General features: G+C 46.5%; 1 protein-coding gene across 1 annotated transcript in view; it reads right to left on the bottom strand.

Moving 5' to 3' along the window:
* LOC119432909 (uncharacterized) overlaps positions 1-26,265 on the bottom strand; it is a 35,586-nt gene that overhangs the window by 433 nt on the left and 8,888 nt on the right. The window contains exons 5-10 of the mRNA XM_037700061.2: positions 19,818-19,864; positions 18,557-18,668; positions 15,813-15,959; positions 13,377-13,533; positions 8,703-8,798; positions 7,252-7,392 (exon numbers count right to left, since the gene is read on the bottom strand). Coding sequence (XP_037555989.1) covers positions 7,252-7,392; positions 8,703-8,798; positions 13,377-13,533; positions 15,813-15,959; positions 18,557-18,668; positions 19,818-19,864 — 700 coding nt within the window. The remainder of the gene's footprint in view (positions 1-7,251; positions 7,393-8,702; positions 8,799-13,376; positions 13,534-15,812; positions 15,960-18,556; positions 18,669-19,817; positions 19,865-26,265) is intronic.

Below are 26,265 nucleotides of genomic sequence, written 5' to 3'. Positions count from 1 at the left end.
TAGAAATCGCCTGTGGCAGGTAGCATAATTCTTATCATTGATTTGGGTTATTCGATGAAGCGGATATTATTAGTACGATAAATCGAAGCACATATTCAACTAATTAACAAATATTCACTAATTAACTTCTTAGTTAATTACTTTACGACACATATTGCCATTTACAAATTGTAGCTGGTGAGCTTGTCAGGCGTATCCACTTGGAATGAATTTTCAGAATGAGACCAGTTTGGAAATATGCGCCATCAAACTTGCCGTAAAAATGCACTGTTGTTCCACTTACTTTTTTACCAAAATGCTGTTTTATACATTGAAACACAAAAGTAGGAAAGCCCATGTATTTCGTCGCACACTTTGGGAAATATCTCGAAACTGGTGCCATCCTGGAAATTCATTTCAAGTGGATACGTCTTGCAAACTCACCAGCTATAATTGTAAACTACAATATGTGCCGTAAAGTAATTAACTAAAAAGTTCATCAGCCAATTTTTGTTAATTAGCTGAATATGTGTCGATTTCTCGTGCTACTAATGTCCGCCTCTTCGAATAACCCAGATCAACGATAAAAATTATGCTACCTGCCATAGGCGATTTTTAAAAATTCCATAAAGCTTAATTTTGAGCAAGCAGTATATGTGACTCGTTAGTTTTATTGCGATAGCAGTTATATGAACACTCCCGGTGCATTTCTTTCGTCATCGTCATCGTCGCCGTGAGGTTCCGTATAAAGTCCAAGGAGAATAATACCGTTGCCGGGCGCCATATGCTGTATGTGCGAGTGAAAGTGTGCGAGGGTAAGCCGACAATCGCGGCTCAATCTCGCACGCGAAAGGGAGGAAAACGGTTGTTTATCTTGATCATTGTCTACATCATGTTCAGTCATTACGGGTAATTCCTATAAGCAGCATATTGAGCTGCCACTGATTCCCGCGCATGCCACTTCCTCAAGTGCCCCATGAGTCATGCCTCGATATACGCATAGTCATCGTGACAAGTGTGTGCAGTGTTTCATTCACTGTGCTCGATTCGTTGTGCGTTCTTCACTCGTCTTGTTTCCTATGGGCCTGCGCTTCACCACTCTCGGCGTTTCCTAACGCACTGCCCGCAGCTCGGAACTCTCGACCACTCGATGCTTGATGGCTACCAAACACCGGAGGATGTATTCCAAGAACTACATGATAAGCACACAGCCACAGCACTTAAACCTCAGTATGCCAATTACACAGGCCCAGAGCCAAAGAACCCTAACCTTAGTGGGGAAATTACACTTGAGGAGCTCAAGGAAGCGATAGCTGAGACAAAATCCAATAAAACTCCCGGGCCCGATCAAATCACAACTTCGCAGCTTCGAAATCTCGCCAATGATGACTATGAATTCCTCCTTCAACAAATGAACAAAGCATGGGATACAGGGCAGCTCCCACGTGAATGGAAGACGACTAGGATAGTGTTCATACCGAAATCAGGAAAACCCCTAGCAGTTGAAAATATCAGACCAATTTCTCTTACCACTTGTGTGGGGAAACTATTAGAGCGTAAAATGAAGAATAGCCTCCGTACACATCTAGGTAGAATGGCATACTGGCACACTCCCTTACAGGATACCGGCAGCACATGTGTACACAGGACGTGTTGTTCCAACTACGGGAAGATATCGCCTGAGAACCCAGCATGACCCAACTAAGAGCCATCCTTGCAATACATCTTAGGCCCGTATTCGCAAACGGAACTTACCCCTAACTTGTGACTTAAGTAGCCGGTCGATGCTTAACGCGTTTCATATATACAAATCTTGTACCTAATGTAAACTTTAATCGACACTTGAGTGCAGAAAAGTGAAGTACAGCCATTAAGTGTGACTTTCGCTACTGTCGCCTAGCAAGCAAGATGGCCGACTGCTACGGCAGCCTCGCCGACTTTGCCGATTTCGCCGAACGTGTACACGATATTACGGAGAATGAGGCATACCGATACGCCCCGCCACTACGGCCGTGGCTTAGGGATCGACAGAATCCCATGGAAGTATACAACGACGCGGAATTCTGGTGGCGGTACCGCTTTTCCAAGCAAGCGGTGCTACGGCTGTTGGAAATGCTGCCGCTGGCCGCAAAAGACAACGAACGCGGTCACCCCCTGCCGCCGCGCTGCTCCAGCTTCTGATCGCGCGGCGATTCTACGGCGCCGGCATCTTTCAGGTTGTCACCGGGGACCTCGTTAATGTGTAATGAATTTAAGTATATTAAGTAATTTAATTAATGCACGAAACAATCTCCAGGAGCACGGCACCTTCTTCGGAAAAGTTTTTCATTTTTTTTTCATCGTTCGCGCGGGTTGAAAACACACAACACACACACTCTCTCTAAGCACGAACACCGCACGTTTTAAGCAACAAAACAAAAAAAAGTCGGTACGGCAACAAACACAACCGCAGTGGCTGCGAGAACCAATGTGAACTTGTGGGCAGACGAGTTTGAGGAAAGTGCTAAACCCAAATAGTTCTTTGTATTTTACTCAGCAGAATGCACGTGCAAGCACTGCAGCATTTATATCCGCATTACTCTGCTGCAAAAATTATTTTTTGTTACGATTGAACCGATCGTACACGTAAATTATTTACATATCTTCAACACAAGACGACATACTGGACATGAAAAGTGTTACTTTCGAAAGTGATACTTAAGGGCCTTTTTTAAGTACTCTCCTACAACTTTCCTAACACTTGTACTTATCCCGTACTTATTGACGCCCTACTTAAGTTCCGTTTGTGAATACTGGCCTAAGAAAGGCTTTCGATTATGTGACACACGACAGTATGCTACAGGGACTTGCTACTGCATGTGGCACAAAACTATACAATTACATTCGTAGCTTTCTGAAGGAACGCTCCTTCACTATTTGCGTAGGTAGCTTGACGTCAAGGCTTACCCGCACCCTCAGAAAGGCATGCCACAAGGATCAGTCATATCCCCCACTTTGTTCAACCTTGCCATGTGTAGAATACACAGGGCACTACAACAAATTCCAGACATCAAATGCAGAATATATGCCGATGACATCACGATCTGGATAAAAATAGGATCCCCAGGTCTCATACAAGACACCCTTCAACAGGCCTTCAACAACGTCCAGGCTGCGGCGGCATAAATTGCACTCCGATGTGCTCCGGAAAAATCAGGATTTCTCCTAGTCCACAACCTCAGGTGGAAACCCCCATGCATCACAATTATGTGCGAGAACACACCCATATCTCAGTCCAGATGTGTAAGGATTCTAGGGCTCCATGTACAAAAAGGCGGTGGCCCCGCCGCAACTATACAACACTTGCTTAGACAAGGAGAGCAAGTTCTTCACATGATACGAAGGATATCTAATAGAAACCGGGGGCTAAAAGAAGCAGACATGCTATGCCTTCACGACACGTTACTTATATCCACACTCCGATACCATTTGCCTTACAATAATCTGCGCAAACAAGATACGGCACGCATCGATGCGTTAATTCGCAAGACTACCAAGCTAGCATACAACTGCTTACCGACACGGGATGTCACAATACCATCACCGAAATAATCACCATTCACAAGCAGAGGCACGAACTCCGACTCCAACAGACTGCGCAGGGTAGACACATACTTCAGTGTGGGCTTTCAATCATCATGCACACCCGTACCAGCCACACTGTCACTTTCACCGCAAACTAGGTCACTGCTCCCCAGATCCATGCACCCTGTGATTAATAAGGCTAGGCGGACACACCGAGTAGCATACTTCAAAAGATACATAGGGCGCAACCCACATGGCACATATTACTATACAGATGCTAGTGTTTAAGACAAAGGCACTGCTATAGCGGTCGTAGATCACACCCTTCGGATGATACACAGTGAAATAATTTCAAACACTGATACGACAACAGCAGAACTACAAGCGGTAGTAGCAGTGATACATCTCCCAGTAACAATTATCACTACACCCATCATATTTACTGATTGAATGCCAGCATGTAGAAAACTCATACATGATGACGACTTACCTAAACATATCACACAACAGTTACCAAGAATGTCTCCAATGGCGCCAATACTAAGGTGATGAAGAAGCTTATCGCCAAGACAGACAACGCCATGAGGCTAATCAAAAGAGTCGGCAGTAGACAACAAGATCTCAAAGAGGACAATCTACTCACGGTCGTACATGCATTTGCCTTATGCCACTTCACATATGTGGCGGCGATGCACAAATGGAAACCCTCTGAAAAAGCAAAGCTAAATATCCAACTTGGAAAGAACACCAAGCAGGCACTAGGTGTCCCGAGCTGCACGAGCACAGAACGCCTCATGCAGCTTGGCACACATAACACTCTCGAGGAGATTGCAGAGGCACAGGAAAGAGCTCAGTTGGCTAGACTGGCGGGTACCAGGTCGGGCCCTGCACTGCTCCAGGAGTTAGGCTTCGACGAACCTAAAATCAGCTCACTAAACACAGACATCTCGTCAGACACGCGTAAACGCTTCGAAGTCAAACCGCTACCTCGCAACATGAATCCGGAACACAACATAGAAAGGCAAGTATACCGGGGCGCTAGTCTCCGCAAAATTCATAAAGAAAAGCAGAGCGCTTGTTTTGTCGATGCAGCAAGACACACAGACAGAAAAGCTTTCACGGTAGCTCTCGTGGACAACACGGGCAAGACCGCCAACTCATCCACGGTTATCACAAACAGTCCAGAGATTGCCGAGCAGACAGCAATCGCCCTGGCGTTAACGGATATCCGGGTTAACGGATATCCGGCGGCCACACATATACAGTGAGTCTCGTAGCGCAGTCAGAGCCTTTCAGAAAGGTGTAATCACGCAGCAAGCCTTGCATATCATACAAAAGAGCAAAATACACTTCTATTCAACCTGCTGGTTCCCTGCACACCTAGGAAACATCGAGAAGGCCCCCCTGAACCTCAATGAGATGGCCCATAAGAGCGCGCGAGAACTAACCCTCTGCAGCGCCGCCCTCACGGGTCCGGACCTTCTCCGAGAGAACAGGGACGCCCCACTCACATATAACGAGCTCACTAAACACTTCTACCTCAGTCGAAGAGAATTTGCCACACCACATCCCACACTCACGAGACCACAAGAACTCACTTTGAGACTGCTTCAAACCAATACATACCCCACACCCAAACGCCCACACTATTACATGGCGGAACAATTCCCCTATACACGGTGCGCGAACTGTAATGAACCACTTGACCTCAAACATATCCTCTGGCCGTGCGACAGAACTACCAATGCCGATTATACTCAGGACCTGGCCAGGTTCGAGGCTGTCATTTGCAGTGCGTATCTGGTTGAACAACTTGGGGTAGTCTAGCAAGCCCACGACGCGGCCGCGAAGCTCCGTCTTCTGGTCCCGACGTGGGATTAGGCTTTCTGTGGGTTAACCCATAGCCTTGCAGGACCAAATAAAGTTTTCCATCCATCCATCCATCCATCCATCGGCAGGTAGAGATTGCCTGGATTCCCTGTCATGAGTTGATGTTCAGGAACGAACGAGCTAATAAGATTGCCTGCGATATGATACTCCAGGCTTCCAACATCCCCCGACCAAATCTATTCATCTCACCAACACCTCCACCACAATTGCACCCATTTAGGGACGAGCGCAGGATATACCCTACGCTACACCAAGACATTACAAGGACACAGGGCACACTCATCCGACAAGGCCATGCTAACTCACTCCAGCACGGAAACACCTCCTCCAAAGCATACTTACTGAAGACCTCCCTCGCTGTAGCCACTGTGGTGCCTATCCTCCCAACACATCACATATCCTATGGCAATGTCATCCAAAACTACCCCCCTTACCCAAACCTTCATCCCTCCCACCTAACCCTTCCTCCGAGTTTGTGACTGCCGCAACCACCCTTCACGACCAACGATTCCTTGCGAACTTCATCGGCTTAGCGCTGAAGCATGCCGCAAGCGACGCCCTGGACTAAGGGCATCGATGCATTTTGTTTATCGCAGAATAAAGTAATTTCTCTCTCTCTCTCTCGACCACTCGATGAACCTGCGCTGCATCGGCTGCACGGTGACATGGTTCCGTCGCGCTAGTCTTAAGATGAGCCATTGCCGTATCAGCGTCTGTTTTAGAGAGCGTTGGCGACAGGCCCTCCACCACAAACGTAACTCGGGCAATTGAGGTATGGTGCGAAATCTGTTCACATATAGTAACATTGAAACGGGTAGAGGCGATCACACCAGTCCTTGCATCCAATGGAGAACCGGTGCCTTTCGCAGCGACCGAACACTCCAATACTATCCAGCCAGGACATGCTATTCATCACGACCTATGGGTGAAGAGCTGTACAGAACTGTAACCGGAAGAATTATTTGCGCGCCCCTCGGAATGCACGCTGCGAAGTGCTTCCCAGCAGTGTTTCCTATACGGAAGGACAAAGCACTCCCTTAGTCACGCAACTTCCTCCACGTTGAAAATATACTTCAATTAATCGAACAGATTTATGGTTACTTTAGCTTGAAAACTTTACAACTGTAATTTTGTAATTTCTGGATGAGTTAGAGTGAAAGTGAGTGAGAAAAGACACTGCTTAAGGATTCCTTTTGCTCGATTCTAATCCTTATCGTCCACAGCTCGAGACCGATCATTCCTAGTTATAACGGAGGTGGGGCCGCGCTTGGGCCACCGACGAAGTGCGAAAAATAGAAATAATTGAAATGAATCGTTACATTTGCCCGGCCCAGGGCCTGCGTTAAATTCACTTCTGTTACGTAAAAACGGCAGGCATTTGGCCACCGCTGCGGCAATAGTTCCATTATCCCGCCGATTGGTGAAATCAATGATGGCCCAAGTGCTTGCCAATCAGGAGCACCTCTTTTACATACAGGAGAAGTTTTGTGAATACGTAAGCAGATGTCGCCTGTCCCCCATTTTCCAAGAAAGTCAACATAATATTCGACAGAAGTGACTATCGGAAATGTCTTAGGCAGGATGGTTTCATTGTTGTGGCGTCATAACCCTTACGTCAAGTGCGAAGGCAGCTCAGCTTTTATACACGCGCCATTTTGCACCGCTTTTTAGTTTCTATGGCAGTATAGTAATAACAACAGTTACGCGTTGTGCGGTACAGCGCAACGAAGAAAATAAGGGCTGCTGATATTTACATAAGTTGCATGAAGACTGCTTCTAAAAAATTTCGTTTTAAGGAGAAAGTGAAAAGTATCTCACCCTTAGCGAATCACATACAGTGCCGTCAGCGGCACGTGTGTCCCAGCAGTTCCAGTACCCACCAGTGCGGTTTTCGAGACGGACGAACCGGCAGCAGGACTGTGTGCAGTCTTGGTAAGGTGAGCGTGTCGTCGGGTTCCGCTAAACAGAAATATTATAAGTTCAAGTTAGCCAAGCTAGCCAAGCCTTGCATCGGTAGGCAAGGATGTGCCACGGTATCTGCTTAATCTAATGTTATAGCAAAAATAACTTCGGCGCTTTGTGTTCATGTGCAAAATCTGGTAGGGGGAATAGCATCTAACCCTTTCAGTCACGAATTATGATCGACTGTCGAGAAATGTATGAAATGTACGTAATTTCATGCCAAGGTGCTGCAGACTCCATTAAGAGCAAGTCAAGATGATGGAATTACTATTTCTGCATTTTACGATGAGTCACCATATTACAGAGTGATTAGATATCTAATGACTGTGCTCTCAGTAATGATACGTTTCTTCATAAAAAACAGTTGAATCACTAGTGCGAACTAGTTGCAGAAGTTAATAATTAATGGCAAGCTTTACCCCCCCCCCCCCCCCCCCCCTAGACAGAAAATAAAATTCTTTCGCAACCGCTACAGACACGTCCCACGCCACACCTCCCGTCAAGCACTGTAGTGCCTTCTCCAAGCGATCTTCGACAGCGATATATTTCCCTCAGAAGTAAAATCAAGGTACTTGAGGTAAGCACAACGTTTAATTTACCTTAAGCTTAACTTTTGTGGTCTATTCCTTGCCACAACTGCACAGAATTGGCAAAAATAAGTCGCGTCTGCAAATGTGTACTCCATGACTGCAGGGCATAGGTACCTTTGCGTCATTGGCCTATGTATGCGGTTCGATGGCGTTAAATTTAGCTCGTGTGGTGAGGTATTAAGCGCACCATAGACGACTGGGGAATACATAAAGTGAAGCATCAGTTTTCTGGGGGGTATACCGGTCTCCCTTATGTTTGGTGAGCGCTAGTGCGTGCCTAACGGCGGTGCAGGGCGCACTCGCGCCCATGGAAGCGCGACCGCGCCGCGACTGTGTTGATACAACACCAATAATGCTTCCGCTAGAAGTCGGCGAAATGATTCCAATACCTGCCGCGGTGGTTTAGTGGCTGTGGATACATGCTGAGCTCGAGCTCATTGGTTCAGTCCTGGTCGCGGTGACCACCAACTCCGATTGAAATTCTATGCAAAAAAAAAAAAAAATACGGAACTTGTGTTTCGTGCAGTGAGCGCACGTTAGTGAACCCAGCTGGTCAAAATAAATCCGGAACTGTACACCACGGCGTACACCACCACCATAGTGGGTTTGTACATCACAAACCCACTATGCAGCTGTGCCCTCTATGTGCCTATACGCCACAAATAATTTATAGGAGCGTTTTGAATAAATTCAAGAATAAGATTGTGCATCACCTACTCTGTAATACCGTTCGCGTCGTATCCTGGCTGCACGGTGCCAGCTGCTCTCCGTCGTCGTTGGCCACGGGTCGACGTTCCGATTAATTGTAGACAGCTGTGAAGGACATGGACAGTAAGACATAAGATCCGTAAGTTCTGCCGGTGTTTCTACGCAAGTTCAAGGTAATTTCCCACGGCCTGTCTGCAAAGTTGTACCCTTCGAGCAAACGATGGGCTTCTAAAACGGAGCTGTTAAAGGAACTTTCACAACCATTTTCGTGCAGTCACGGTGCGGGCGCCGTGCTCCGTACCAAATGTCATAATATGAACAGCCAGCCACTCAACCTGCCTCGGAGATCGCCAATATTTTGCTTTGAAACGCAATGAACAATAATTATCAAATAAGAGTCACCTTGCGTATACCTTCCTCGAATCGACAACTACTTCTTTCTTGGCCGGTAATCTGTAATGCAAGTTTTGTTTCTCGCGTCGCGTTTTGCTGGCTCAACGTGAAGAGACTGGGGCAGCAATTCAGGTGGGATACCAATTGCAATTCGCTCCCGTCAACTTTGAGCAAATAGGGAGCGAGCCCGATTGCAAGATTAGACCATAAGACTCACACTAGCTGTATCATAAGTTAAGCATGTAAACCTTGTGAGTGAACTAATGTCACCTTTTTATTTGGTGACGTCATTTCTGCGCCCTTGCCCCCTTGCACCGTCGGCAGAACGCACAAGATGTTTCACGTGCCCCAATGCGGCTGCTTTCCCGATAAAGCCTACCCGATAACTTTTTGCTAATTGGTCTCCCGCTTCTCTCACTGCTGGCGCTAGAAAATTGTCACTCAGTAAATCGCATAACCCGCCGCTGCGGCCCAGTGGGTATAGTGCTGCGCTGCTCTGCTAGAGGTTGCGGGTTCGATCAGAACGCACGCGTGTACTTAGATTTAGGCACACTTTAAGAAATGCGAGGTAATGAAAATAATACAGAGTCCCCCCCGTACGGCGCGCCTTGTAGCCAGATATTTATGGCACGTGAACCCCCCCAAAAGAAAAAAAAAGAAAAAAAGTTTTTTTTAGCATATCGCATAGTTAGCTCAGTGTCCTCGGTGCGCTGGGCAAGTTTCCTTTCTTCGTGGAGGACGGCCGTGATGACGTCTCGCCAGGCGGGCCTCTCTGGAAGGCTCCGCGTGTATGGCCACAAGACAGGTAGCCGAGACATCAGGAAGTTCCGAAGATTTCGACAAGAAACGGGGAACACAGAGAGAAGCATTCTGCCCAGAAGACACTTCGTTGTCATCCCTATAAGACTCAAAAGACAGCTATAGCATAACAGAACAGAGCATAGGCTTTACAGCTACTCAAACAAAACGTCAGACCAATGATATTGAGAAATTTATAGGTGACCGCAACTTGCGGACTCCGCACTTCAATCAAATTGGCAGCATCGTCCATTCGAGATGTCCATTCGAGATACGGCTCTGAAAATTGCAACGTGTGGGGCATATTCTTCTTTTTTTTTTCAGCGCATCATTTCTGTTGCTAAAACAGATTAAATGTATGGGGATGCGCAACTATGTACCGCTCTGCAATGAATCTCTTTCACGCTGTCTTGGATCACTGTGTTAGTACCACTCGGTCTGTGCTGCTCTTCAGTCAACCTCTTTGATACCAATTTGGGCCACTGGGTATGTGCCAGTAGGTGTGTTGAGCTCTCCAATTGCGTCCTTGACGCCAACTTCGGTAACTGGGTAATTTACACTGGTAGTGTGACGCTCTGTAATGACGAAAAAGATTTGTTTAATTTCTGCCATGCTCCGCGAAATCGAACTCTAGCCGAGCGCAGACTTTACGGCAGCGTGGGGTCTTGGACGGAGCGGAGCATAGAGAAAGGACGTCAGGACAAAGTGAAAACTAGGTCCATTACTAATGCGACAGCATTATGTGACTCATGAAGGGGGAAATACGGCGTCGTCCCTGGAGACGGTCCAAAAAGTCACGTGGTCGCAGCCGATCAATGAGAGGTGCGCGCCGCGGATGCCGCTGGGTTCCTTGAAGCATCACCAGACGGCGCTTACCTCGGCGCATCCTCGACAGTGGCGGCGCCGGCCATGCGGGGGAGACAAAAAAAAGAACCAGAAAGCTCACCTTTGGGCATAGCGTTCGCCGCAAGTGTTTCCCGATAAAGATTACGGTTGCATGAGCTGCAGTTGCCGGGATGCGGCAACTGTGTGGCCGCTTTATGTATAGCGCTGCGTGTCGCGTCGCGGTGCTGCCAGTCGGTGCAGTGCTTTCGGTGAGTTCTCGCGTGCGCTCCGATGAATCAACCTTCGACTTCGACTTCTCAGTCTCTAGCAGCGCCCGGCTCCTACGGACGTCCATACAAGTACGCGATCGAGGCAGAGGCGCCATCGAAGAGACGCCGCAATGCTTTCGCAGTAATCCACGTATATAGGTGTACCTAAGTGCCCTTGATTTTTATCAATGGGTCAGCAGGTGCCCGGAGCGCCGAAGAACCCCAGCGCGAGCGCATGCAGCGCGAGCCTGTGCATCTCTGCTCCTTCGACGATACCGCTGCCTTGACCGAGGAGCAGCCGCTACAGTAGACACCGCCCTCAGAGAGGAGGTAGTTCCGCCGAGCGATGGAGCTTACGAGACACGTCGCCGTGCAACAAGTGGGTGTGCTGTGTCATGCGCCGCTTCTACAGGGTTGTCAGTCGAGTAAACGGGGTCGTCAATATGGGCTGGCTTGAGATGTTCAAGCGCAATGCACGGTGCGGCGTTCGAGCACGGGATAAGGGCGCAGGTAATACGGTTGAAGGGGCTTACGATGGCCAGACTGTCGCACAATGACATGTGTCGCCGCCCGAAGGCCCGGAGAACCGTACGGCACTCGAGGTGCAGGTGTCTTGGAGGGAATTGAGTGGACGGATTGGGACATCGTAACTTGGAACAAGCATAACTTAATCCGTGGTTGAGGGCAGTAAAGATGTAGCTTCGAAGAAGTCGCGGGGAAGACGAAGGGTGGTGCCAAAAACAAGCTCGGCACTTGAGCAGCCTAAATCTGTTTTCAACACCATGCGTATGCCAAGAAGGGTTAGAGGTGTGTTCTGAACGCACTCTGAAGTCGAGTCTTGAGCTGTGAGCGCAGTCATCAGGTGACGATGAAAACGCTCAACGAAGCCTTTGGATTGTGGGTGGTAGGCTGTCGTACGTATACCCTCGTGGTGCCGAGAAAGCGAAGCAGTTCATTGAAAAGGCTGGCTTCAAGTTGTCGCCCTCGGTCTGTTACTTTGAAATATCTCCCGCTCTTGGCCGAATCGAACCCACTTGACACAGTTTCCTCAAGGACAGCAGCCTGACGCTTTAGCAGGCTGCGCCGCAAATGCACTGGATATGTGTCGCTTTTTCAGTGAACCTCTTTCACGTCAGTGCTTTAGTGAGCTGCGCCATGAAGGCACTGGGTATGTGCCACCGGGTGTGTGGGCAGCAGCAAGGGAAGAATTCAGCGTTCACACGCACCGGCGCCCACGCACCTCGTCTCGGAGGCCACGCGGGGACTTCTCGGCAGTGCCACCAGGTGGGGCAGTGCGCCCAGAAAAAAAATAATCAAAAAGGGCGATAGAGGACCACGGTTGCCGCATGGCGTGTATCTCAGCGCTCGCATGCACCGGCGCGCCATACATTTCGGAGGCCACGCACAGGCTTCGCGTCGGTGCCGATAGATGGCGCAGAGTGTTGATAGAGAAGGCCGAGAGAGTAGTTCCGCTGCAATATACAAGCCTCACACATGAGGCGTTACGGCGGTGTTGCTATATTGCTTCAATGCTAAGCGCATTACCGTCGACATTCATCGTGAGTTGGCTTCTGCCAAATTTTTTATCCCCTATCTTTTAAGCGGAGCTTTATAGGCTCACAAGTGTCGGCGGTGGTGGTGTCACGCTGAAAAGTGGGCCTGTCCTGGTGGTGGTGCAGAAAGGGTCCAAGCTCAATGGCACATACCCCTGTCATGTGGGCCGATTCTGGCGATAGTGCGGAAAGGGTCCAAGCTCAATGACATACTCCTGTCATGTGGGGCGATCCTGGCGATAGTGCAGAAAGGATTCAAGCTCAATGGCACATAACCCTGGGGGCTCGGGGAACTGTAACGCGCCCTTGAACTACCCTTGTGACACGTGGGACTCCAAGAGACAAAATCACCAGCCCTTCCCCTGTCGAGGAAATGGGGGTAAGCGAAGCTTGTCGTCTGATTCTAGCGTGAGGGCTTCCGAAGCCCAGGCGAAACGTCAACGAAGAGCCGCGGACCCCGAGTTGCGGGAGCGCGATGTTGACGCCAAACGTCAGCGAAGAGTCGCCGACCCTGAATTTAGGGCAAACGAAGCGGAATGCCTCCGACAGTGTCTTGCCACAAGCTTCGCTTACCCCCATTGTCTCGACAGGGGAAAGGCTCTGATTTTTTTACTCTTTACTACTCTTTAGCGACGAGATGATGAAACCCAGTTTTAAATATTTTTATTTACCTTCTTTAGCCCTACCGTATATAGTAACATTGGAACAGAGGTTCCTCATCTGAAATGAAACCACCGCCGGTACGTGCCGTCGCATTATGCGAGTTACGATACAAATGTGCACAAACGGGGATCGAAACAGTGGGCAATGATAGTGATAAGATAGTCGCGTCAAAATATGCTTACCGAACAATTTAAGGCTTCGCCAGTGTTATTCTTGATATGCTCCGTTACGTGACAGATATCACAGTCAAATTTCTTGTAGAACTCCACGGGAAAGTTGTTATTTTCGGGAGTGAGAGCAGGAGTTGGTGCGTCCTTCCAACAAACGTCATGGCTGTCTCTGAAATTATTCATTTTTAATGCAAGAAACTAAGCGCGGTGCTTAGCAATGCTACCTCGTATAAGACAGGATGAACCTAAGCAAGTCGGCCGTGTGCCGATAATAAACGTCGGGGAAATATTGGAAATGTTCAATGCTTCAATGCGCACGTTTGCAACAGATTAGAGTGCCCATGTTACCGTTCTCCGTATGCGAGCCGATGCAAATTCTTGGCATTCTGTGTATACGCCTAGATCTTGTGTGGCACACATTCTGGATGCATATACTATGTCACACAGAAAGATTTCGGTGCAAATTTTATGGCGTAGCTGTTAATGTGACCAGAAGCGCACAAAAACGTTGTATGCGTGTTTTCCTGGGGCAACTAGTTCATTTACCGGCTTTATACTTGCAAGAAAGTTAATTATGTGGGTTAAATGAGAATTTCTAAATATTTGTTTGCTATGTTTTAAGGCATTATATGAGAGGCTTCCAAGGTTGCCCGGTTATTCCGGGAGTACCAAACGTGGCATTATTGTGTTTGAGGAAATGGGGTCCATGCTATGGTTGATGTGCACCGACACCTTGAACCGTGTAGGTGATAATGAGCGTTGGGAATAATTACTGAGTGATCATTTCGTTCCTATTTAGGGGCCGGCGTACAACACACGCACATTGTTTGTCCGTGTTTTGGGAAAAGTGAACGTGCCACATTGATTCAACTTGCGTGTTTCGGGACGCATGTTGTGCAGTGTGCAGTGATGGTTTGAACTGTGTAGGTTAATGGTTTTCTGCCTATGCAGAAAATTTGTCATACTTCTAGAGTGTTAGAAGCATATTTTTGGAATGATTACGAAGTTTGACAAATGTCTTCAAAGAAAATTCCGCAGGGCTGACATTTCGAGGAAAAAAAAGGGAGGCATAATATGGGGTCATGTGCCGGCAAAGTTGCAAGCGTCTCAGTTAAATAAGAGTATTGCGAACATTTTTCTGAGGCGAATGCTAGAAAATGTTGGACAGCCGTTACGCAAAAGTATTTAATGTCCTGAGGCAGCTGGACTCGACGCCGAGTTCACGTTTGGTAGACATCGGTAGCATGCCAGGAATGATGTGCGTCGTGAGTTTGACGCTTCTAGCCTAATTATGAACTTTAAAACAGTCAATACCCGCTTTCCTTCAATTTTCGGGCAGTATATATGAAAGGCATAGAGTCTCGTCTTCCTCATAACAAAATGTTTTGTCGCAAAGTTTTGCCCAATACCTAATTATCTTTCTCTTAGCACTACAATTTTAAATTTCCTTTCCGTGGTTTGTGGAAATAGCCTGGTTTTGTGGTCTCGTTTTCCACCTCGTTTTCTAACTAAGTCTCTGTTGCGTCTATTAAACATCGGTTGCACTGTGGTTCGCTTCAAATATATTGGGTAAAGTATTGCTCATCTATTGAGAGTGTTAACAGCGTCGCCTGAGTTACCTTGGTTCTGTCCAGCCACGTGGCATTTGCATATTTTTAAAATATTGGTGCATGGTAGCTGGGGCACCCTGTGTTTTCGCACAAGCGCCACGCACGGACTTCGCGGTGTCGCCGCTAGGTGTCGCCACATGTCCAGAGGGAATCGTGAGCGAGGAAACCTCCTGCGTACTCGCCTCAAACATAAGGCGTCTCTGCGGCAGCAATACGGTGTGTCACTACTCCGTTTCATTGCTAATCACATCAACGTCGACATTCACCGTGAGAAGGGTTCTGCCGGAAGTTATCGCACAAAAGTCGGAATGCATAATAGACTAGTTAACGATACTCTGCTCATCAATTTCGTAACTAATCAGCGTAGAACACCTAGGGTGACTTACGATTTGAATCCAGTCACGGTTTTCGAGGTTCATCACCTTGGAATGAATTTTAAAACTAGCAACGCTTTCGAGGCAAGTGCCGTGAAGCTTGCGGTAAAATATAGCCTGTCTCCGCGTAATTTATTACCAGAACAGTTTTGTATGCTTTGTAGGACACATTTTAAATCGAACACAAATGCATTTAGTGGCACACTTGGGCACCGCGCATCTCGAAACTGGTGTCCTCAGAATTCGTTGCAAATGGATATTAATTGCGAACTCTCCGCCTACACTTCGCGAATTACAATGTGCGTTAAAGTAAAAATTCCGGCCACAAGTCACAGGCGATATTTAAAAAAAATTCTAATAACGTCAAATAAAACGCCTTATATAACGTACTTTTTTTGAAGTTAGTTTCAGTCATTTGTCATAAACTTCTGGATACTGCCTTAGTCAGAGAATCAGTCACTTACATTACACGATAATAGAAGTCTCGAATAGACGCTTTGCTGCAGTCAGACAGGTACGGTCGGCGCCCCCCACTCGCCGAGGATGTCAGGTATTGGTCCTCATCTTCAGGGCATTCGCGCCACTTGCCATTATCTTTATTTGCTCCTATCCTGCAGAGGAAAATGTGATAAATAAATTGTCTTGCCTTATTGTTCACTACGCTTCGCAAAGCGTGTGAACAGTGGAGAGAAGCTGCGCAGGATTTTCGGAAATCCCGCAGGTATAACTGCGTCATATTATAGGTTGAAACCCATGCTTGACTTGATTGCAAAGACGCCTGCCGTGAACTCTCCGGAGGAAACGCAATGAGCGTCCTGGGCACGTTCACGTCAGGCGTCACTTTAATCAAGGGAAGGATGCGCTTCAACTTCAGATGCATTTCTTAATACGGGGGTTAGGTGTCCTCGGATTTTAGTGCGGAAACATTATATGCCCCATTACGCGAGAATATCGTCGTAGTCGGCGGCGTTACCGAATGATGGCACCAAGAATTGCCGACGGCGCAAAGAGTAAAAAAAAAAAAAAAGTCAAGAAATGCTCGGATAGACGTTATATGTATCAGGGAGGTTCTTGTAAACAAAGTAAATTAATAGTTGGGAAACGAACCCGGGCCTCCGGGCTGTGAGACGAGCGCGCTTCTCCGAAGCCACGCGGGCTGCACGGTTCTGGCTGACTGAAGGTGTGGCCTAGCGCGTGCGTCATTTCACACGTCACGTCGCAGCCATCTGGCTGACTAAAGGTGTGGCGTAGTGCGTACGTCATTGGGCACGTGACGGCGCAGCCAATGGGGAGGAGATGGCGCCAGGTCATAAGTGTGTAAAATGACTATATATATATATATATATATATATATATATATATATATATATATATAAAGGGACTACAATGCTTTCGCTTTCCCACACCTAAGCATTCTGAAGTGTCCTTGTCGAATATTTTTTGAGGGAAACGTAGTGGGCACGGTAAGCAACCTGCAATCAAGAATCACCCTTAAAACGTGTCGCCACACGAAAATGTTTGACTATATGACGTGAAATCTGCATTGTGATTTCGGGTCCGAGGTTTCATTTCATTATCCCTCAGTCAGCGTGTCCCTGAAAAAGGCACGAACTTGCATTGCGGTGTTGATGCCTTTTGTGCACTGAATTGGATTTCAAGTGTCTAGTCGAATTTCACCGATCAACTTCGTATATTACGATAGCCTTCAACCGCGATCGCAAGAAATGGAGGAGGTTGTGGTCTGGCTCCCTTAAGAGTGAGAGAAACAATTAAATATCCACTCCTGTGTTATATAGATGTGTCGGCAGAAAAAGCACAGTGGCTCCATTGATATAGCATACAAGAATAAACACTACGTACGTGGAAACCTGCGCGATATCATTTCATCTTCAAAGCTCGCGGTCCGTAAACACAATGGCTGCTCTCCTTGTGGGAAACCGCGGTGCAACGTGTGTGTGCACATGGTAACGACGCAAATCGTCACCACTTCATCTACTGGCTTTCAGGTGAAAATCAGGAGCAATTTAAACTGTGACCGTCCCAACGTAGTATACACGCTTGAATGCGATACCTGTAACATGCAATTTATTTCCAAACAGAAAGGTTGTTTCGAACGCGATTTAATAACCATAAGGCTCACGTCAGAACACTTCCGAAATTGCCCGTATCAAAACATGTCATGATGCCAGGTCACTCATTTGATAAAGTTAGCGCAACGGTATTGGAATCCGGTTTTCACTCGCACCATGAGCGGGAAATCCGCGAATCTTTCCTCAACTATAAGTTTAACGCTGTAAGGTCGGGCATAAACGATCACACAGGCGCCCTCACTAGCCTGCCCTCCACTGCCTGCGTGATTTTTATTGCATCTTATCCAGAGTATTGCTGATTTTCTACACAGCGAATTGTACCTTACTTTTGCGTTTTTGTATTGTTCCCCGTCTTATAGCTTTGATCGCTTGTCTTTCTCGCCACGTGCGCATGGTGTCGTTAGAATGCGTAATTCATATTGTGCCTAACTCCTATCACAGTTCTGCTCCACACACATGGAGACTCCGATGGTGATTAAAGGTGGACGTCGTGCGCATCGTTACCTGGCACATTGTGCATGTTTGCAGTTTGTGTATCCTCAACGCATAGCCATATTAATTTACTGCCGAATAATTTTGCGCATGTGCAGCAACATTGTAGAACTGTGTAAAAAGGCTGCCAATGCCTTGTTACATGTTACTGATGGAGATTGGTCCACCAGCCGAAACGTTTGACAGTAAAAAAAAAAAAAAAGAACGCGTGTCCACGTACGTCGTGTTTACTGCTTTATGCTACGTTTGAAAGTTGACTTGCTGCGCGTACATTAGCCTCCGAGATTGCAGCGATGCGTGCTGTGATCTCGGACGCCACGTGCGTGCGTGCGCTTCTGGTGGTGCGGGAATGTGGCGAACAGAAGAAATGCTATCACCAGGAAGCTCTCGGGGGCAACCCGAATTTCCCTATTTAACTACATAATGAATGCAGAAGAAATCTCATTATTCAACTGCGGAACCTGATCACAACGAGTTAAATGTAACCGGGAGTAGTATTAAACAACTTCACTATCTCTGTGTTGCGACAAAACACATAGTTGTTGTTTTTGTTTTACACTAACGTATGGCGTTTTATCGCAGAAAACAAAATAAGAAAGACAACGTCCAGTTTCTGGTTCACTCACAGAAGAGCTACTTGAAGGGCTGTGAGGCGCACCCCGTTGAAGGTAGCTCCATCGTCGTGAATGAGTCCCACTGAAGCGTTCCCGAAACAGATGGATCGGGGAAAAGATAGTCCTGCACGAATAAAACTTTCCTGTGAGCAGCCGTAGTGATACACTTCTTTGTTTACACAAGTTTGTCGTTCGGGGGCTTGGTAAATCTTTAATAAAAATTTATTGTCTCATAGGACGCGATGCAAGCGAATTATTTTTAATTAGCGTAATTTCAAAGTATTTGTAAACAGGTAACTGTTGTTAATCTGGGAGATGTTAATCTGGGAGATACTGCAGGGAGGTTCACCGTAAAGTAAAAAAAAAGAGAAAAAAAAAAGGAAAATTGATATAGTAATTGCTGTAAACAAGCATTGTATTTGCTGCTGTAGTATAGGACAGGGAAGGTCATGCTTTTATTTATGACGCCTTGCGCCCAGCTTCTGCGTTTTCTTAGTTCATAAGACTGATAACATTAGTATATTCTAGAAATAACAGGCATATTATTCATGAAGTTGATTTTAAAATAATTAAGCGAAAATTTTAAAATAGTGAAGAACGGCCCGCAAGTATGCCGTGTTACCAGATACGTTCGCAACCGTGTATGGAAGATGGGCTCAGCATCTCGCGTGTCCAGTTAGTGCCTCGTTAAAACACTTGAGGCGCTGCTGCCGTGAAGAATGACGGAAGGTGGTGTGGTGGTAGCACGTGCTCTGTTTTGTACTTGTCGGAAGCCGAGTTTCGCGTAACCGAGACATTCTGCTTTGGCGAAGTTCACATACTTTTCTGCCTTCCCAAGGAGCATACGCGACATTTCACCACGGACGAGCGATGCAAAATATCTAATACATCAGGGCCCGTACAGACAAGAGCGCTTCCTGAGAACATGTGACTGCCAATCGTGAAGCGAACGAATTAGCCAACGCGTCCAAGCAGTGACAGAGCTTTTACGGCGTTAAAGCTTCGTGAAGTAAGTTTAACCATTGCATCGGGAAGATACTATTGAAAAAAAAAGTCACAGCTTCGCGATCAGCAGAATAAATTTGCCGTGGAAAATAATGCATGCATAAAATAGAAATAGTTTATGAAGCAAATATGACCCTGGAAGAGCACAAGAAAACCTAGATCACGCAGACGTGAACAATGCTGGTATAGCAGGAGTGGGCTACTATTAATACAAAACACTACACGAGGCTGGAGTGCATGAAAAGAAAGACATTTAATCGTTCCTTACCGTACCACTCTCCGGTCCTATATGATTCTGTGATCTTCAGCTGCATCCTGCGCTGAGCGACATCATTCATTGTAAAGCATTGTCTTATTCAGATCACGAGAACATTATTAAGAAAACACCGATGATGATCGATGGTGGCCTCCCACGGGTTTAAGTTAAGCACCATGCAGGTCGCGTGTAACAGGCGTTGTTCAGGTTCTATACGTTTGCTCCAAGGGCACCCTTAGCAGAAACGTGGCGCAATGCGGAGTCCATGGTCACCCGGACGGGACTCTTGCCATTTTTGATGCTTAGCTGGAACTGCGCACATGTGTCGTAAATTGTGTGCGTTGATCAAAGAACACTCGCAGCACTCGCAGTACACAGTGCTTAATTATCAAGTAACTATAATGAAGCGTAAGATATGCGCGATGTACAAAGCTCACAAAGATCACCGCCCAATCATTTCATGCAGATGGTGAACCAGCGAAGCTGAAACGTGCGGCGGCAGTGTTTATCACTCGGTTAATCCCGACGGTTCTTTAAAGTCTTTCTCAATTATTGGCTGCGTCTTTGTGTTTCTTGATGAGGTTACACACACGTTTGATGTGGGTTTATCACAGTGTTTATTTCACATGCCTCACACACGAATGTGTGTGCGTACAGGGTACGCACACACATTCGCGTATCACCTCTGTTATTAAATCTGTCCGTCACGTCAGACAATGAATGTACCATACCCCCGTAAACGCGGCCTCTCCATTACGACGACAGAAGAGAAGTGAAATTCTACGCTGGAATGATTAGCGGCAACGCAGCCAGTTGTGGAAGCAGACGACGACGACGAACGCGGTAGAAGTGGCACGAGCGCGTTTCGCGCGGTCGCGCCGAGGGGCGCCATCGAGCCAGCTGTGGAAGATGACGGCGCTCGAGCTATTGCTCATAATGATAGTTTCTGCGCACATCGGACGGACGGTGTTTGGTTTCGCCTAGCCATATACAGCTTTGGTGTAATAATGGCAGCTTTCTATAGTATACATTATAGGAGAGCTGCACTCTAAGTCATCCGCTCGTGGCATCCACCTTGCTGCCAGCATGTTTGAAGAGAGTCCACTGTCTCGGGGTTGCCACCGCGCAAACATTGAGCAGCGAACGCCACGGCTAGTCAACTGCAGCTGTGGATTTCACTGTAGCAGTTTTTCAGCAGTGTGTCATGCGGTTATGCTCGTCACTGCGCAGCGTACGAAAGCGCTGGCACCTTGGAAAAGTTAGGCGTACGTACGGACTCGCACGTCTATAGTTATGCCGATGTGGTGTGAGAAGTGGGGTTGTTGCAATGCCTAGATATCATGGAAATAAAGTATAATCTCTATTATGATTATCTTCATTGTTATTTCTTGGTTTATTCATTTATTATTTGACTATTTCTTACTTTGCTTGCTTGTTTTTTTTTGCTGAATATTTTTAAGAAATGTATTAGCCGAGGTAGTTCCTACCTCAATCCTTTCACAGCAACCCGTATAACACGGGTTACAGAACGTGTAACAGAACATAAGTGTCATCGCGTGCATGGCACGAGTTTTGTGACCCGAAACGAGACCACTGCATGGCCTAATACTCACGTCATTCAGAAAAGTTCGACCTATGCTGTGTCGTCTAAGTTAACTTAATTTCAAGTTGCAAGTTTGTCGTGTCGTAAGTTGTGTTGTAAGTGCCTTGAGTTGTGTTTTTATAAAGATGCCTTACCGACCAAGGCGGTGATTTGAGCCTAGTTCACAGATCAGAGCGACAACACGCAGCGATAACTTTCAACTGTTTATTTTTAGAGATTTACACGTTTTTTTATAAGACCTCTCGCGCTTGTTCGCTAGGGCGTCACATCATGCCAAGAACGGCGCGCGTACATGTCTACTCGAAAAAAAAAGTTTCTGGGTTTCTGGGGTTCCGACCGAACATGTCTTTTACGTATTTACCGGTCTGTTGTGCGTAGCCTTCTAGACTACGGCTGTGTAGTTTATAGCTCAGCCAGACATTCTTACATTCGACGACTTGATCGAGTACATAACCTTGGACTACGCCTAGTAAGTGGTGCTTACAGGACATCACCCGTCCCGAGTTTATACGTTGACTGTAATGAGCCTTCCTTACAGCAGCGCAGAGCGTTACTCACTTTTTCTTATGTACTCAAAATTCAGTCATCACCGCAGCACTTATGCTACAATATCGTCACACAATGTAACTCACGCTTACATTACACTAATAAGCCGAACATGATTCGGCCACTTCTTTTACGGCATGAGGAATACTGCAATACTTATAATATTCCTCAAGAGGTACTGCTAGCTGCTGAAAGGCCACAAAGATTGCCCCCTTGGTGCGATGTTACACAGTTATGTGATTGGACACTAACACATCTAAAGAAAAAAGACACCCCACAAGAATACATAATACAAAAGTTCCGAGCTATCCAAGAAAAAAAAAAATTACATGGAATTTTACACTGATGGCTGTAAAACACAAAAACATGTGGGTGTGGCAATCGCAACGAAAAATTGGGACACTAGTATTCGGATACACCATTCTGCTTCAATCTTTACCGCCGAAGTTTATGCAATATGGATGGCAGTAAAAAAATTATCACCGACAAGCTGAAAAATGCTATAATTTATACTGATTTATTAAGTGGGCACTGAGAGCTTTAAATGTAAACTCCGCCTGCGAACCCCTACTTGGTGACATCTTAAACATGGTCTTTTGTAACAAATATGCAAGTACCATACGATTCTGCTGGGTCCCAAGCCATGTTGGGATACCAGGGAATGAAGCAGCAGATAAATGTGCATCCATGGCAGCACACAAAAACGTAACTCACACAACACTTCTATACAAAGACAGTATCCAAGCGATCCGTAAGGCCCTTTCATCAAAATGGCAACACGAATGGAACTCGTGCATAAATAACAAGTTACATGTGACTAAACCCCTGCTTGGCGAGTGGAAATCATGCAGTCACCAAGAGCGGTTCTATGAGGAAATATTGTGTCGACTTCGAATTGGGCACACACATCTAACACACAATTTTCTACTTCGAAAAGAAAACCCACCAACTTGCGAGAAGTGCCATGAACCACTTACAGTAATGCACATTATTATGACATGTCCACATACGGAAACACAGAGACGGAAACTTTTACACAATCTAGATAACTTGCATAGACCTTTACACCCCAACTTACTATTAGGAGACGACCCTGGTGCCATTCACCGAGTTATTCAACTTTTTAGATGAAACTGGCTATTTACATCAACTATAAAGTAACACAGCGTTTACTGCCCTAACATTGGTTTTTTATTGTCTTGTGACTGGCGCAGCATGGCCTTTGTCGCTTTTGCGCCATTAAACCAGAATTAACTAACTAAATAGTGAGAGCGAAGCTCTGCAAACAACTTTTCTGCCAAATTTTGAGCATTGGCTGTTTCGATTAACTCACGTGTTAGTTGATTTGTGGCTTTTCCAATGGCACTGCAGCGGCGAAACATTGCCGATAATCCTCGCATGTTACGATGAAACGCCAGCGAACCACCGGAAGGTTTCTTTACGTTGTTGTGTTCCTGTATCTGGTCATTCAGGCAACGTTGTGTTTGACCTACGTATAATCTGCCGCAGGAGCATGACATTCAGTAGACAATGCACTCGGCGGATTAAACGAACTTATTTTTGTTCTGTTTCTCGCAGTGTTGTTTGCGAGTGGGATTTTATGTTGGCCATCTGGCCAGCGCATTTGGTGCCGAAAAGACAACTTGTACATTTCAGTGCCGGGAAATGCTTTTCAGTTTCTACGATAGCTTTTGAATGTAAGAAACCACAGCATTTTTTTTCTTTTCTGTTTAATTTGGGAGTACCTGACTTTCGTATCGTCACTCTTTAAGAATTCCTTTAGCTACGGGAATCAGCATATCGTTAGGGTGCCCAGGTTGAGACAGGTGGAAGCCCTGTTGGCTGAGTCTGTTTTCGGCCTAATGGTGGCGATGTTTCCGCAGAAAGTTTCCAAAACAAAGGATAAGAATGGCTCGCTAGACGAATATTTGAATGCTAGCATTGATAGGGAAGCAGTGGTTCATTAGCCCGAGGCTCCTAATTTCAACAAGCATGGTGGTCGCTAAAGCTCAAACGTGTTTCCAGAAACCACAGATTTCGTTCTACAGGCAGTTACTGTATCATCTGTAGAGGCACAAGACACTGCTCAGCAATGTTGTGAACGTTTTGGACGACTAGAATAAACTTTTCTGTCAATAAGGAAGTCAGCAACGTTACCTAAACACTCTATTCACATTTATTCTTTCTAGCAACGCAGATGGCGTGCTGTGTAATACAGAGAAACATAACTTCGAACAGGTGCGATAAACGACCCAATGCACACACCAGTCTTTTGAAGATGCGGGCTTCTATTTCATGTGAGAAAAATGAATATTTTCTATTGCGAGAACAATTAAATGGACACACCAGGCGTATTTTTGCCGTCGTCGACGCCGTGGCGTCGCCGTGATGTTTCGAATAATGTCCAAGGGGGATAACACCGTCGCCGCGGTCCATATGTGCGAGTAAAAGCGTGCGGGGGTGAGCCGACGATCGCGGCTCAATCTCGCGCGCCCATGGGAGGAAAGCGGGGAGGAAGCGCGCCGTCTTCCGTCGCGGGCATGGCACTGGGGGAGGGAGGGGGGCGTTGTACCTCGGCGGCGCGTGGTCGCGCGGGCTTTATCTTGAAAGCGATCTGCTTTGGGGGCACAGTCTAGGTGGGCCGACGGCTCGTAGCTTTTCTTGTGATGTCTTCTCGCCGCTCAGTTGGCGTTGATGCGATAGACAACACGAAAGCTATACTTCGCTCGCTGCTGCTGCCGCGCTTCCTCACGCCTGTGTTTTGACCGGACGGGAGTGCGATGTGTTCACGTTTGCCTGTGCGCGCTGACACCATGCTTGTTAATTTAGTTAGTAGGTGAATATTTACAAGTTCATACGGCCGATAATACTACTATCCTTACTTCGTATGGTTGTCTACTAATTTGTTATCGCAATCGATGCTTCGCCTCTCGGCGAAACTGCGCCTTTTTTATTTCAGTACCATAAATGCTCCAGCGGGCATTAAAAACTGCGGAGATATTGCAACCTTGCTGCGATTACTAGATAAGAAAATCCATAGTCGGTGACAACCTGAGAATTACAAGGTTATATGAGTATGTACGTTGCACAATTAAAACAAAATTTGCACAGATGCACCAGCCAATTAATTCGCTTATTTATTTTTAATTCTTTTCTCTCTCTCACCTATCGCATCCCTTTATCCCTTTCCCGGTAAAGGGTAGCCAACCGGAGATAATGTCTGTAAATCTCCCTGTCTTTCCTTTGCTTTTCTTTCTCTCTGACGCCAAGCGGTTTCGCGCGCTTGAAACAACTATTGGCGTTTTTCGTACAGATCGGTCGTTGTGTCACTGGTTTCAGGATGAAAGCTGTACGTCTAGGCATATTTAATAGGGCATCTCTATGTTCCTGCTCAGCCAAAGGTAATATTTTAGCTTGTAAAAACTAGCTTTGATTTTCTAATTAGCCTAGTATTTACATTAGCCGACATAGTCATTAAGCTGTGAGCTGACTCCAGCTGGTTCAGCTCTCCTTCTGTGTGAAGATCAGGTACACTACGTTTTTACGGGTGGGGCTTCTTTGTAATTCTTAGGTTGTCACCGACTATAGTAAGCTCAGCAAGGCTTAAAGGAGCACTGCAACACTCGTTGAGAATGGTAAATAAATTACCCTAGACGAAAGAGAGAGAGAGTGCTTCCGTGAACCCATGAGCCACTTTTTACTCAAGTCCATGCAACGGGGTACGCACAATGCCTCTTGTAAAGATCGGTCAAGCTTTCCTGCGGCTCCGTGAAAACCCCGCCATCTAAACTGCACATTATGACGCCATGGCGCGCGCATACGACCATTGGCTAGGTTTGTGCAACGTCACGAGAAATTTTAACTTAATCAATGGCCACAAAAGTGTGTGCAACGGTGACGTTGTTCATGGTATTTGACGCTGTGGCCACCGTGGCCTCCGCTGTGCCAGCCCTTGAAGCAGTGAAGGTTATAGTCGGTGACAACCTGAGAATTCATGCGCATTTGAGAAAGAACCTGAGAAGGATCGCATTTCAACCGCGGAGGGGTTGAAATGCGATCCTTGAATACCCCTAACGGGCATTCAGCGAACTGAACCGATTAAAATATTTTTTTTTTGCTGCAAACTATCTAAAATTGTGTGGTTTAATTTTAAGTGCTTCGCACGACATGGATCAAAAGTGTCGCAGGGCGACATTAAAAACAGCGAAACTTTTCTCGCTGGCTGTTCTGAGCTTTTCTGGTGCCACTGTTCTCTGCTGGAACAACTCATCTGCGCCAGAACTACCATGTTCACCTTCCGGTGGAGATCTG

The sequence above is a fragment of the Dermacentor silvarum genome, chromosome 11, assembly GCF_013339745.2.
Source record: "Dermacentor silvarum isolate Dsil-2018 chromosome 11, BIME_Dsil_1.4, whole genome shotgun sequence".
Taxonomy (NCBI): domain Eukaryota; kingdom Metazoa; phylum Arthropoda; class Arachnida; order Ixodida; family Ixodidae; genus Dermacentor; species Dermacentor silvarum.
The sequence above is the reverse complement of the archived record's forward strand: the minus strand, read 5'-3'. Positions and strand labels throughout refer to the sequence as shown.